The 15,471-nt window shown below is 43.4% G+C and overlaps 1 protein-coding gene across 5 annotated transcripts in view; it reads right to left on the bottom strand.

The window, feature by feature from the left end:
- Positions 1 to 15,471, bottom strand: part of LOC140394963 (small glutamine-rich tetratricopeptide repeat-containing protein alpha-like) — a 61,797-nt gene that overhangs the window by 14,971 nt on the left and 31,355 nt on the right. For all 5 annotated transcript variants that reach the window (XM_072482201.1, XM_072482204.1, XM_072482205.1 and 2 more), the window contains exons 4-7: positions 12,441 to 12,525; positions 11,193 to 11,292; positions 9,101 to 9,205; positions 3,795 to 3,933 (exon numbers count right to left, since the gene is read on the bottom strand). In XM_072482201.1, the coding sequence (XP_072338302.1) occupies positions 3,795 to 3,933; positions 9,101 to 9,205; positions 11,193 to 11,292; positions 12,441 to 12,525 (429 nt within the window). The remainder of the gene's footprint in view (positions 1 to 3,794; positions 3,934 to 9,100; positions 9,206 to 11,192; positions 11,293 to 12,440; positions 12,526 to 15,471) is intronic.

Genomic DNA, 15,471 nt, shown 5'->3' with positions numbered 1-15,471 from the left:
CCACCGGTTTGTCCCGGGGAGGATGGACGGGGGGGGTTTCAGAGCTGGCATCGGGCGGGGATTAGAAGAATGGGGGACCTGTTCATTGATGGGACGTTTGCGAGCCTAGGGGCACTAGAGGAGAAGTTTGAGATACCCCCGGGAAATGCTTTCAGATACATGCAGGTGAGGGTGTTTGTGAGGCGGCAGGTGAGGGAATTCCCGTTGCTCTTGGCACAAGAAATTCAAGACAGGGTGATCTCGGGCGTATGGGTGGGAGAGGGCAAGGTGTCGGCAATATACCAGGAGATGAAAGAAGAGGGGGAGGCGTTGGTAGAGGAGCTGAAGGGTAAATGGGAGGAGGAGCTGGGGGAGGAGATTGAGGAGGGGCTATGGGCTGATGCCCTGGGTAGGGTTAATTCCTCCTCCTCGTGTGCCAGGCTCAGCCTGATACAATTTAAGGTGGTTCACAGAGCACACTTGACGGGGGCGAGGTTGAGTAGGTTTTTTGGGGTAGAGGACAGATGTGGGAGGTGCTCAGGAAGTCCGGCGAACCATGTCCATATGTTTTGGTCATGCCCGGCACTGGAGGGATTCTGGAGGGGAGTGGCGGCAACAATATTTAAGGTGGTGAAAGTCCGGGTCAAGCCAAGCTGCGGGCTAGCAATATTTGGAGTAGTGGACGAGCCGGGAGTGCAGGAGGCGAAAGAGGCCGGCATTCTGACCTTTGCGTCCCTAGTAGCCCGGTGAAGGATCTTGCTAATGTGGAAGGAGGCGAAGCCCCCCAGCGTGGAGGCCTGGATAAACGACATGGCTGGGTTCATTAAGCTGGAGAGGATAAAGTTTGCCTTGAGAGGGTCTGCGCAGGAGTTCTACAGGCGGTGGCAACCGTTCCTAGACTATCTCGCGGAGTGTTAGATGAAGGTCGGTCAGCAGCAACCCGGGGGGGGGGGGGGGATGTCTTGTGAAGGGGGCGGGGGTCTGCCTAGGGGGTATTTGAGCAAGAGAACACATGAAAGATCTGGAAAACTGGCATGTATGGGAGGAATCCAGTGTACAAAGCTCTGTAACATATCGTTTTACCATGTTTATATCTTGCTATGTGCGTTTTCTTTCTATTTTGTTATGAGGGGGGGGTTTGTTTGTTAGGGTGAAAAATTGTGTTAAAAAAACTTTAATAAATATATATCTTTTAAAAGAGTCTGGTTTTAAACCAAAAGCAGCTGCGGAGAGTTTTGTGCAGAATGTTCCACAGGAGTAGCCTAGGACTTTAACTCTGCCTTGAATGGCACGCAAAAATGACTAGTTGGTGAAAAAGAATCTACTTCCAAAAAGATTGGGCTCGTCACATTTGCTCAGATCCCCAATGGCACTCACGTAATTTCAAAATACTTGTGAAATGTTTGTGTTATTTTGGGCAGCACGGTGGCACAGTGGTTAGCACAGCTGCCTCACGGCGCCGAGGTCCCAGGTTCCATCCCGGCTTGGGCCACTGTCCGTGTGGAGTTTGCACATTCTCCCCGTGTTTGCGTGGGTTTCACACCCACACCCCAAAGATGTGCAGGGTTGGTGGGTTGGCCACGTTACATTTCCCCTGAATTGGTAGAAATAAAATTGGGTACTCTAAATTTTTTTTTTTATATGTGTTATTTAATACTTTGCATGTTAAGTGTAGATTTTGAGTTCCTATGAAAAGGATTATACAGAACCCACAATGCAGGGCACATGCTACAGGAGACTTCTCCCACTCTAATTACCTATTAGCCTGAGCATGTATCCAATATTTCTATCCAGCCCCAGTGCTCCACACCCACCCCACCTGCACAACAGTATAAGTCTGATCCTATTTCCAGTTCTCCTAGCTTTGACAAAGAGTCACCCAGACTCGAAACGTTAGCTCCCTTTTCCCTCCACAGATGCTGTCAGACCTGATGAGATTGTCTGGTCTTTTCTGTTTTTGTTCCAATGTTTGTTTGTCCCTCATGTAAACATCAAGCCTCCCTTGAAAAATCTCTGCTTCAACTATTCCAATTTCCAGTCTTACCATGCCCAGTGGAAAAAAATTGTTCAGAAATTCTTTTCGATTCGTTAGTGACCATCTTATATATATATATATATATGTCCTCATCATGGACTCATCCACAACTGGAAACAACTTCTCCAAATCCATCCCATCAAACCCCTTCATGGTTACAAATCATCACTATCAGGTCACCTCTAATCCAGAATAGTAAGCCCCAACCTACTTCATCTTTCCTCATGGTTCCATTCTCACATAGAAACATCCTTGTGCATTTTTTTTGCACTTCCTCCAGTCCTTCGATATCCTTTCCAAAACGACAATGCTGGAAAATCACAACAGGTCTGGCAGCAAGGGTCACCTGGACTCGAAACGTCAGCTCTTTCCTCTCTCGACAGATGCTGCCAGACCCGCTGAGATTTTCCAGCATTTCCTCTTCGGTTTCAGATTCCAGTTTCCGCAGTAATTCACTTTTTTTCTTCAATATTCTTTCACTGGCGTGGAGACCACACTTCAATTGTGGACTAACAAGATGTTACCTCCCTACTTTTATAATCTGTTCTTCCAGAAACGAACCCAAGTAAATAATTTGCAATTGTTATGGCATCATCTTGCATTGGTGCTTTTAGTTCTTTACGTTTAAATTTTTTTTTTAAAAATTAGATCCAATTCTTTTTTTTCCCAATTAAGGGGCAATTTAGCGTGGCCAATTCACCTAACCTGCTCACCTTTTTGGGTTGTGGAGATGAGACCCATGCAAACACAATTTAGTTCTTTATGGGTCTATATTTTGCATACTTTTTTCCTCTACCCCATTTAGTTTCTCACCTTTCATGATGTCTTTTAGACTTCCTACCAGAAACAACCTCCTAGCAGGATAAAAATAGGTTCAGATGTGCTGTGTATACAGCTCAACAAGTGCTGAATTGTTCCTCTCAACCACTGAATAATTGTGTAATTGAACATCCTTACTAAAAGTGGCTACCTCAGCAGACTCGGAAGGGGGTCAAACCTGGGAATTTGCTGGTTACTCAACGCTACACTGGACAGAGGATTTTTCTGTCGAGTCAGTCTGAAGTACCTTGCTTTTGAATTTGTCATGAAGACCAGCTCTACTTTATTTCTGTTCTGCATGCAGCAAGCACAACTGAAGTGGTCATACTTCTAAAATTCCTTTGCAGAGTCTAAATCATGCACATAATCATACAGCATCGGTAAAGCGCATTTCTGAATAATTCGAACAGCTATTTCTAAAAAAAATAGACACATAAAACTGTGTTGTATGCTAAAAGTGGCAGAATGTTTGCTTTGCACTGCCAGTTGAGTGAATTCTGTCCTAAAGTGAAGTGGCTCCCAGGCCAATCTGGAATAGGCATTTCATTCTACAGAGTTGCTCTGGACAGCGAAGTGGTTAGTAGCAAATGCCTATTTCTTTATCTGGATATCTCCATTCAGGAAAAGATATGACATTAAGATTTGACTCTTCAAAACATTCAAAGACTTAAAAAGTCAGAGAAATTGAGAATATAGAATGAAGGACTACTTGGACTTGAAAGTACTCCCTTCCTCACTTCACAGAACTGCAGAAATAAAACTGCACTCACGTTACTGCAGATAAAGGCCCTCAAATGGATCAGACAGTATCTTGCTTTCCTGCAAATTTAAAATCTTGCATGCTCACAGGATTACACAATAATAGGAGCAGACCCGTATCAGCCTCCCCGAACAGGCGCCGGAATGTGGCCTACTTGTGACAATAAGCGATTTTCATTTCATTTCATTTTCCAGCACTTACTGGACTTGGCGCATCCTTGATCTTCTGTTCTGCTATAACGAGGTTTGCTTTGTATGATTCGTTTTCAGGGTCCAGCTCCAGGGCCTTCTTGTAGTAATCAACTGCCTCACTATATTTGTTCAGACTAGCCAGTGCCAACCTGAAATGAATCAAATCGATTAACTTTTATCCAGGTGGAAAAGCATTCTGTATCCTTAGAAAATGCAATATCGCTGCAGAGCCATATAGAAATTCTGAAATGTTCAAATTTCAGGATGGGCATGTCAGGATTATACAAAAGTTGGGGGGTGGGGAAATGCTTGCATTTATATGGCATTTTATCACACCCAAGCCCTTCACACCCAATGTGAACTGTGGACCGTGTTAAAAGCTGAGAAGGCGAAAGCTGATAAAGCAGAACTTAAGTTTCTGACTGAATGGGGAGGGGAAGGTACAACGTCCCAAAAGCAACTTTTAACATTTTGTATCAAAAATTCACAAAACAAATCCAACATATGTATCGAAAATTACAACAGTAACATTAACCCCAGTACCAGGAATACAACCCAAACAATGCCGCCGCCACCCCCCCCCCCAACTGTCTCCAGCTCAGCAGAATTCACCTCCGAGCAATCAACAAGGCGAATGCCAGGGCATCCAAATCTGTCCTCAGCTCCGGCTGGTCCGACACCCCAAATATAGCTACTAGCGGACGGGGCTCTAAGTCAATATTTAGGATTACCGATGTGGACAAGGGGCAATTTAGCATGGCTAATCCACCTAACCTGCACATCTTTGGACTGTAGGAGGAAACCAAGTGTTTGTAAATGAAATAAAAGTTTGCGTTAATCAATTCTTGAATTCAGTTTTGGGTCAAGGTCAGATATAGGTTTGCAGCAATCCAATTTGAACTTTTCAAGCATTTGAGTTAAAAAAAAAAATTCTTTCAAACTTGGTTAAGTGACAACATTGAAATCGGTTTGAAGAGGAAAAAAAGGACATAGGAAATAAATTTTGATCAGAAAAGTTAACTATTTCAGCAGCCAATTGATTTGTTTTTAAATTGCCCAGAAACCTGAGTGTCTATGATTATATGTCTCTAAATTAATTGAAATAAGGTTTAATTGTGGATTTATAGGGACTGAGAGTGGAAATCTTAAACATACTCGAGAGGAATTTGGAACAAATGTGAGAATTTTATTGTGCTATCACATCACCCCATTAGAGAAAAAAGGTTTTCTGTGTGTCTGGGTGAGAATGCTTCTGAGATTTGAATTTAACAAAGAATAGGTGATGCCTATGAAATTTGTTGTTGGAAATTGACTTAAATGGAGCCCCAAAAAATGAATTAAATAAATAATTTAAATTTTATAATGAAGGAGAATGGAGGATCTTGTTAATTATTTTAACCAAGAGAGTGTGAGCTTGTAGTGCTCTGTCTCCTTAAAAATCTGTCGCTGTGAGAGAAGGCTGATGATTAACTGTTTGAAATTTATAAGCAGTGAGAATGTAGAGAAGTGTGAGGTGATTCACTTTGGAAGGAATAACAGGAATGCGGAATATTTGGCTAATGGTAAAGTTCTTGGAAGTGTGGATGAGCAGAGGGATCTAGGTGTCCATGTACATAGATCCCTGAAAGTTGCCACCCAGGTTGATAGAGTTGTGAAGAAGGCCTATGGAGTGTTGGCCTTTATTGGTAGAGGGATTGAGTTCCGGAGTCAGGAGGTCATGTTGCAGCTGTACAAAACTCTGGTACGGCCGCATTTGGAGTATTGCGTACAGTTCTGGGCACCGCATTATAGGAAGGACGTGGAGGCTTTGGAGCGGGTGCAGAGGAGATTTACCAGGATGTTGCCTGGTATGGAGGGAAAATCTTATGAGGAAAGGCTGATGGACTTGAGGTTGTTTTCGTTGGAGAGAAGAAGGTTAAGAGGAGACTTAATAGAGGCATACAAAATGATCAGGGGGTTAGATAGGGTGGACAGTGAGAGCCTTCTCCCGCGGATGGAAATGGCTGGCACGAGGGGACATAGCTTTAAACTGAGGGGTAATAGATATAGGACAGAGGTCAGAGGTAGGTTCTTTACGCAAAGAGTAGTGAGGCCGTGGAATGCCCTACCTGCAACAGTAGTGAACTCGCCAACATTGAGGGCATTTAAAAGTTTATTGGATAAACATATGGATGATAATGGCATAGTGTAGGTTAGATGGCTTTTGTTTCGGTGCAACATCGTGGGCCGAAGGGCCTGTACTGTGCTGTATCGTTCTATGTTCTAATCTGTGTGTTTCGTTTGTTTAACGTATATTTGTGTTACCGTTGTTTTGGGCTACGTTTGTTAAGGTTTACCTTTCTGCGGAATTAACCTTGTTTGGAATTTTTAATTACAGACATTCTGGAAGTTTACAACAGAACCACAAGGACGCTTAAGTAATTCATTTTGGTCATTGTTGCTTTTTTAAAGCACTTGATATGTTTCGTTGCTTCTGTATGAATAATATTAGCTTGTTGCCTGTTTCAAGCTTTAATGTTTTCTGTCTGATAGTGATTTTTGAGATCATAGTTGAAGTGATTTATGTCAAACAGCAAACAAAGTGTAGTGTAATTAACAAACTTTTGCAATCAAGTTATCAACCCAAAATCACGTTTTCTGGCCAAAATCATGATTCCAAGATACTTTTGATAAACATGTGGGAGTTTTAATCCGGATACAAATCACACATGTAAGATTGAGAGGTAGCACAGTGGTTAGCAATATTGCTTCACAGCGCCAGGGTCCCAGGTTCGATTCCCGACTTGGGTCACTGTCTGTGCGGTGTTTGTACATTTTCCCCATGTCTGTGTGGGTTTCCTCCGGGTGTTCCGGATTCCTCCCACAAGTCCCGAAAGACGTGCTGTTAGGTAATTTGGGCATTGAATTCTCCCTGTGTACCCGAACAGGTGCCAGAGATTGGCGACTAGGGGATTTTCACTGTAACTTCATTGCAGTGTTAATGTAAGCCTACTTGTGACACTAATAATGATTATAGATTATTGTTTTCCCTCTGGTTTTGAAAGCCGTAGTTATTCGTAGAAACAATAGGATTTTAACCCAGTTCATTGTTGGAGCTATTCTGGGAGAGACTGTAGCTGCTAAATTTCACAGACTAATAATAGGAATAATTTTTATTATAGAACAAAGAAAAATTACAGCACAGGAACAGGCCCTTCGGCCCTCCAGGCCTGCGCCGATCCAGATCCTCTATCTAAAATTGTCACCTATTTTCTAAGGATCTGTATCCCTCTGCTCACTGCCCATTCATGTATCTGTCTAGATACATCTTAAATGACGCTATAGTGCCCGCCACTACCACCTCCGCCGGCAATGCGTTCCAGGCACCCACCACCCTCTGCGTAAAGAACTTTCCACACATATCTCCCTTAAACTATTCCCCTCTCACCTTGAACTCGTGGCCCCTAGTAATTGAGTCCCCCACTCTGGGAAAAAGCTTCTTGCTATCCACCCTGTCTATACCTCTCATGATTTTGTAAACCTCAATGAGGTCCCCCTCATTGTCACAAGTAGGTTTACATTAACACTGCAATGAAGTATCTTATCCTTTACTTACTTGAATGAAAAAGGAGAAGGAGCATTTATATAGTATCCTTAAATGTTGAAAATTATCCTGTGATGCTCCAGAAAGACATATGGAACAATAAAAGCAGAGGGGGGAGAGGATTTACAGGGATGGAGTAAATCACAGACAATTTAGACACAAGAAAAATAATTTTCAATGAGGTGCTGTTGGTGTTTCAAATACTGTCAAGATAACCGATCTGGCTCATTAATGTCCTTCAAGGAAGGAAATCTGCCATCTTTACCTGGGCTGGCCTACATGTGACTACAGGTTCAAAGCAATGTTGTTGACTTTAACTGCCCTCTGAAATGGCCAAGTAAGCCACTCAGTTTAAGGGTAATTGGGGATTGGCTATAAATGCTGGCCCAGTCAAAGGCATAATGAAGGCTTCAGTGGCGAGTGGGCTGATAAGATTGGAGGCAAGGTGGTGATCGAGGTGGAAGTTAACAGTTTACACCTCTGTGAGGATCGGAGGTCACCTCACCAAGCAGAACTCATCTTTGGGCTATTAATGAGGCAAAGGTGCCTGGAGCAGCAGCGAGTCTGACACCCCTGAATCAGTGGTCTTGGCTCCAACTCAACACTGAGTATCTCTGACATGGTGTTGAAGAAAAAGCTTACTAACCTGGGGCAAGGCCAGAACATACGAATGTGGTTGGCCAGCCCCCCCGAGAACACAGCTCACACCTGTCCTCCACCCCAGAGAAGAATCCACTCATCCTCGCTTTAGTCAGATGCGCTCTGTGCACCACCTTGAATTGGATCAGACTAAGCCAAGCACATGAGGATGTGAAGTTGACCCTGTGATGGACCTCGCTCCGTACATCATCATTCAGAATTGGACCCAACTCACCCTCCCATTTCACCTTCACTTCATTCAACGGAGCCGACTCCCCTGATAGGATCTCGCCATATATGCATGAAATAGTCCCCCCACCAGACCCGGCCAAAGACAAAATCACCTGAAAGTATCTTAAGAGACCGGAACCAGGGAGTTGAAATTTCTCTGACAGCTCCTTAAAGCTGGCAAACCTTTCTTCCAAAAACAGATCCCCAAATCTCTCCAAGCCCATCCCCTCCCATGACCTAAACATAGAGTCTAAACCCACAGGTAAAAAAAGGTGATTATCTAAAGCGGTACTTGAACTGCTTCCAGATTCTCAGGCTGGACGCCACTACTGGATTCAGGAAAAATCTTACCAGAGAGAAAGGCAGCAATGCAGCTACTATGGCACCAAGGCTATAACCCTTGCAGGAACTCCAGGCCAGTTCTGGTCTCTCCCACGGTGAGAAACATCTTTACAGCATTCACTCTGTCAAGCACCCTCAGGATATTACGTTTCAATAAGATTACCTCTCAATCTCCAATATAAATAATAGGTGCCACACATTCTAAACAGCACCTCCAAAGGCTTAACTGGTGAACAAATACACAGACCAGGATTCATCCTTGGCCTGTACCAATTTAGTTATGTCAATTACTTTGGCCACAACTGCCTCAATGTTCTGGATTAGTGAGGGGAAGTCCAGGATTTATGTTACTGTTTCCTTGCCAGTAATCTCTTGTGAACATGCAGACATCCAGGAAGGACACTGGTAAATTAAGCGAGTCTATTTGAGTAGAAGGTGGTCAGAATCCTCCTCCTTAGAACCAGCACATTCAGGAGTGGATAGGAGAGAAATATGTTTGAAAAGAGAAAAATTCTATTCACCCCATTCTGCCGTAAGCTTTGCTGTAGCTCGGGTCAAAAGCGATTGCTTTTTCACAATCTTGCACTGCTCCAGTATAGTTTCCTAATTTACTCAACGCTGCTGCCCTACAAAAGAACACAAAATGGTGATCGATAATACAAGGTCATCCTACATCCGAAGAGCTTGAAAAATCATAGTATTGGATTCTACTGTAATTGAGGTTAGGGAGATCTGAACCACTTCATACCCATGCAGTTAGAAAAAATATGGGTTGCTTAGCCATTACCTTTAAATGCTGCAGCCTTCATACATCTCAATCCAACTGTGAGCCTGGCTTTCTGTATCATTTATTTCCCTTTCTCTCTTATAATCACCATTAACTAAATGTTTTCAGACGATCTTCTCTTTACCACTAATCTGTACCTCAGGCCTGAATATGAATATAATTTCCCTCCATTTTTAAAGCTGCAACATTCACAAGATATATATCGATGAGGAAAGCATTCCATACCACCTCAATTCATCCATCCAGTTGCTCCACTACAGCATGCAACAGCTTCGGAAATAATTCCAAGGCTTTTGTTATTAACCTGCGTGGAGGCCCATTCCACAGTATGTTGACGGCAGAGAAAGGGGGCAATTGGCCCCATCTGTGCCAGCTCTTTGGTATAGCCATCTGATTAGTCCCACCATGCTGATCTTTCCCCATAGCCCTGCAAATCTTTCCCTTCCAATATTTATCCAATTCGCTTTTGAATGTTGTTATTGAATCTGCTTCCACAATCCTTTCAGGCAGTACATCTCAGATCACAACTCACTGTGCATAATGATCAGTCTTCAGCTGACAGACTCCTTGGCGCCATTGCTACATTTCCCAAGTGTAAATTGGCTGCCACATTTATCTACATAACCATGAGTGCAGTTCAAGTCTAAAGAAACGATTAAAGAGTTGTGGGATGCCCGTGAATGTAACATAATAGTGATTACGAAGCTAAGTTCTTTCTCGTTTCAATTTTTCTTTCAGTCACTAATTTGAACCTGTGACCACTCTCCTCCTGTTATACTTAAGCTTGAAGTCTGTTCTCAATTTACCTTCTTCCATTTACTGTTCTTAAAAATTTTACACTGCAGAAGAAACGATTCAGTCCACTGCTCTTGTACCAGTGCTCTGCATACTTACTCAGTCCATTGTCCTGTCCTCGTATAAACCTGTTTTTGAAAAAGATATGCTGCAATGCCTTAACATGCTACCGAAGGTAGATAAAGCTTAAACTCTGGAATGATGCGGAGGAAGAGAAGAAAACATCAGGATTACAAATTGGGGAGGCATCTAAACTGCATTAACATAGGTAGCTGCAAATCACGCACAGTAGGGAGGAACAGAATCTATTCTTGGCCTCTATTTTAAACAGCTAATAATTAGATAGAGCAAGAAGAATGTTTGTGAGGGATTATACAGCTGCTATCTGGTCAAACAATTCAGGTGACATTAGAAGCTGCTTGGGAATGTTCATCTAAGCATCAAATGTTCATCTAAGCATCAAAATTTAGCTTTGTTGAAATATAACATCTGTAAGGGCGCTTTTATAATTTTTTGCTTTCGGTCACTAGGTGGCATGGCAGATCTCAATGGCCCAAGTGAATCATTCAGCTGACGGGCAAGACTCCATATATACATATTTATCTTTCAATTAGTATTAAACCAAAGAATTCACATTGGCATACAGCTTACAACTATACAAGATAGCACATGTTTAAACACGGTTTGTGGAAAGTCTCAGCAGACTTATGCCAACAAGTTATTCTATGTAAGTATTTTGCCTCATTCAGCTTTTCTCTCCTTGGACCGGTTGAGTCAAGTGCAAAACTTTGGTTCCATAAGAGCTGTAGATATGATTGCTCTTGACTGGTTGGCAAATAATACCAGAAAGCCAAACGTTGTGGGGCAAAATAACAAATGTCACCCAACTTGTGAATTCCTAAATCGCTCACCCTTGAAGTAACCTTTCTGCTAAAGATCACAGTTTCTATAAAAGGTTCCATATACAAGGGGAGCGTGTGTCCAAAAGGTTCATACAGAATAGAAGGAAATAAAACTAATATCCATCATACCTGTTGCAATAATAAACTGCATTGCTCGGATTCAATTCAATGGCTTTTGAGTAATAATCTACAGCGCTCTGGTAATTTTCTACTTTCATTTGCTCATTTCCTAAATGATGAAAAGAGAATCACAATCAATTACGTGCATCCTAAGGAAGCCTGGGTATCCTTTCTGACCCAAGATGTAACCAAAGAAACAGCTTTTAAAGTTGTGAATACACTACTAATATGAGCCCATTGCCTTTTCCAAACCGCTTTCAGCCCCCCCCCCCCCATCCTCTTCTTCATACAGCTTGTAACTCCCAACTTTTAAGTTACTCAGAAGTGTCAGAACATTTTGGAAAACTGGGAATGGCTCCAACATTATTTTTAAATTGTGACCATGTAAACCTCAAGATTGAAAATTGAGATAAAAGGAAAGATAGTTGAACAAAGGCGTTTAAAGTAAATATCAAATGGTAATAAATCTGAAGGGCAAAACTGAGATTGCAGGTCATCCATATCCAAAGATGAAAAAGCTTTCTTCCAAATATTTGCACGTACGCAAAGTTCAACAATTCATCTGGCAACTGGTCTCACAGTGAGGTACTGCCAGAGTCATGTTCAACAACTGGAAGCAGCAAGCTTATTACAGAATAATCTTCACCTTCGGCGATCACTCGCTAACGAGTATTATTATCCACCTTTAATAAACCTCGTGTTGCTAGTCACAGGTTGTGTGTGTCTTTGCGCTGCTGATGAGCCCGATCCTAGTACCGCATCTTCCACCGCACACTTGGCGGGTGTTTCTGGGAGGTGGGATCGGTCCTTGGACTCTAGATCACTGGTATTCCTTCTGCTGTCTCCTTTCAGGGCTTCCTCTTGCCGTCGGATATCAGGGAGAAGCCTGCCTGTACTAGTTCTGTAGTACCCAATTAATCTCACTCCCTTGATGTTCCCCAATGCCGTGCAACATTTTTTTCTGAACCTTCATACTGAAACAGTTATGCATGCAGTAATTTCTGTCAATCAAAAGAGATTTACAACTAAGATTGTGTGCATTGATAAGTCACAAGTCTGCTGACTGCTAGCTGTGGAGTGAACATTTTAACCTGCCAATCTAGCAAATTTACTAGCCCAAACATTGCTTCAGCAAAATTATTTTCAAAAGTCCTTGACAAGAAGTCATTGTTTAATCTAGTAAATAAATTAGGCATGGACAATGAAACGCGCGCACACACATTATGACAAATATTCACAGCAAGCAATTATTTTTACCTTCAGTTTTCAGCTGCTCAGCTTTTGAGAGATCTTCAACCGTTGGAGAAGTAGGCACAGAGTCCACAATCACATTAGGTATCTCCTGTAAACAAATATGAAAAAAGTGTCACATATCTCAAAATTCAGCCTTAATATCAAAGATCAAGGAATTTTAAAAAAAAATTTAGACTACCCAATTATTATTTTTTCAATTAAGGGGCAATTTAGTGTGGCCAATCCACCTACCCTGACATCTTTGGGTTGTGGGGGTGAGGCCCACGTAGACACGGGGAGAATGACAGGTGAAAAAAGACAAATTTCAGGCAATGCAGTTGCCTGAAACAATGCCGTTTTGATGTTGGATCTGCGATTATGTTGGAGGAAAGCCAAGTTTTATTCAAACACAACTGCACTTTCAATATAACATGGTTGAACAGAAGGGCACCCAATCAGGAAATAAACACAGAAACATATGTTTCATTTGGTTTCAAGTAACCTCTATTTCACTGATGCATTTAGCTTGTGAACCACACCAGTTACACAACAACTTGGAAGTCACAACGGCAAAGAGAAAGCATGAATAAAACAAATAAAAGTTTACCCCGGACATGAAGGAGGGGAGAAATGCAGGGAGATGTGTAAAATTAGAATATTGTTTATTATTAAAAGGTCATCCAACTGCAATAATTAGTGTTTAGAGAGAGTTGTACCATGTTAATTAAATGACTAATACATTAAAACATAGTATGATAAACAGCTACTAATTCTAAAAGGTCAAAACTGCCAACGAATTAAATTGGTTAAATGACGAGGGATATCTTTGAAAACATGCTTTATCTTCCAATTTTTGTCTTCCTCTTTGATTTTGTAGTTACGCAGCTACAATTGCATTGGCAGTAAGTGGCAGTGGACACAGATTTTCCATTACCCAAAATATTGACCAACTGGACTGACTGCCCCAGCTCCCTGGTGTATTAAAAGCAGGAGCACACTGATTATTTTTCCCTCTAACTCAGAGGAATGCTGAAGACTACTCTGGTATGCTTACAGCTAACTTAGACCGGACCATCTAATAGTAGAGAGGACTTTCCTAGTGCACGTGGCTCAATCAGCTGTCGTTGCCAGATTTAACACAACTCCCAAACTCCCCGTGTCTGTATGGGTTTCCTTCCTTCCAAAGATGTGCAAGTTAGGTGGATTGACCATGCTTTATGGGCGGCACGGTAGCACAGTGGTTAGCACTGTTGCTTCACAGCACCAGGGACCAGGTTCGATTCCCGGCTTGGGTCACTGTCTGTGCTGAGTTTGCACATTCTCCCCGTGTTTGTGTGGGTTTCCTCTGGGAGCTTTGGTTTCCTCCCAAAAGTCGTGAAAGACGTGCCTGTTAGGTAAATTGGACATTTTGAATTCAGTGTACCCGAACAGGCGCCAGAGTGGGTCGACTCGGGATTTTCACAGTTACTTCATTGCAGTGTAATATAAGCCTACTTATGACACAGATTTTTTAAAAACATTTTTAATAAATGTTTTTATTCTCCGTTTTCACATTTCCCTCCAAAATTTACACCCCACCAACAGGCAGCAAACGGTAACAAATACAAAGCCAATACCCCTAACATCAACAACGATCCCATCCTCCCACCGCCCCACTCAGCTGTCAATATATGCATCAAATAAAACAAACCCTCCCACGGAGGGAAAAAAAACAACGGCGAAAAAGAGAAAGGAGTCCGGAATTGCCCATGGCCACCATTAACCTATAGAGTCGTCGTGTCCGCGCCCCCCCCCCCCCCCCCGACGACACTCAATGCCATCCAACCTCCCAAAGAGTACCGTAGATGACACCCAAGAGTTGTAACCCCCCCCTCCCTCCCCCTTCCTCTTGTAAATCTCCCCCCCCCCCCAACCCCGGTTCCTTACCCCCAACTTTCCACCCCGGCAAGACCCCTTGGACCCTGTTCTGTAAGGCTCTGAAGGCCGCAGCCCCTCCCCCACCTCATCCCTGTTCACTGGCCGGCTTAAACCGGCCAGCGTGGAGGCCCCCACCCGGCTCTCTTTCCCCCTTGCCCGGCCCCAGGAAAAACCCAGAAGTCCCCTTTAGGACACAAACCCCGCATACACACCCACACCCAAAAGAACCCTCATTCCGACTGAAAGTCCCATTTCTTCCCTTGTCCAAATATATACAACGTTGGCTCCTATAGCCCATACACCAGCACGCAGTGAAACAAAAAAGAAAAAATACAGTCATGAGGCTACGTCGGTACATGACCATTTCTCAATTCTGCCACAGTCCTTCTGCCTTCGCAAACTCCTCCGCTGCTTCCGCCGTCCCAAAGTAAAAGTCCTTGAACTTGTAGGTCACCCTCAGCTTCACTGGATATACAATGTTGCACTGCACCCTGCTAACGTACAGTGCCCTCTTCACCCGGTTGAAGGCAGCCCACCTCCTCGCCAGCTCCACCGTAAAGTCCTGGTATACGCGTATACCAGCTCCCAGCACAGGACCTTCTCCTTTACACTGTACCTATGGAAGCACAGAGTCACTATTCTTGGCGGCTCACTCGCCATTGGTACAGGCCTCCACGATCGATGTGCCCGATCCAGCTCATATCGGGAGGGTACCCCCCCCCCCAATAGTTTCGCCAACATCGTGGCAAAATACTCAGTTGGCCTCAGTCCTTCCACTCCTTCGGGCAGCCCCACAATCCTCAAATTCTGTCACCTGGATCTGTTTTCCAGGTCTTCCATTTTGCCTCGCAGATCCTTGTTGATCTCTATCATCTTCCGCATCTCCTTCCCCATCGAGGTAAGTTGACCACTGCTGCAGTAATGCCTCTTCCACTTCCTTCAACGCCTCGCCTTGCTCCCGCACCTCCCCTCCGCCACTGCGCTCGCCACCGCCATCCTCACCAGGGTAATCGCCTGCTCCACCAGCACTTTCAAAACCGCCCCCATCTCCTTCCTCATTGCCTCCATATGTTTTGTAAACTGCCTTTTGAATTCCACGGCCATCACCTTAGTTATTTCTACAGCCGTAAGCAATGCG

This window comes from Scyliorhinus torazame, chromosome 18 (assembly GCF_047496885.1).
Source record: "Scyliorhinus torazame isolate Kashiwa2021f chromosome 18, sScyTor2.1, whole genome shotgun sequence".
Classification (NCBI taxonomy): Eukaryota; Metazoa; Chordata; class Chondrichthyes; order Carcharhiniformes; family Scyliorhinidae; genus Scyliorhinus; species Scyliorhinus torazame.
Note: the sequence above shows the minus strand (reverse complement) of the source record. Positions and strands in the feature narration are given on the sequence as shown.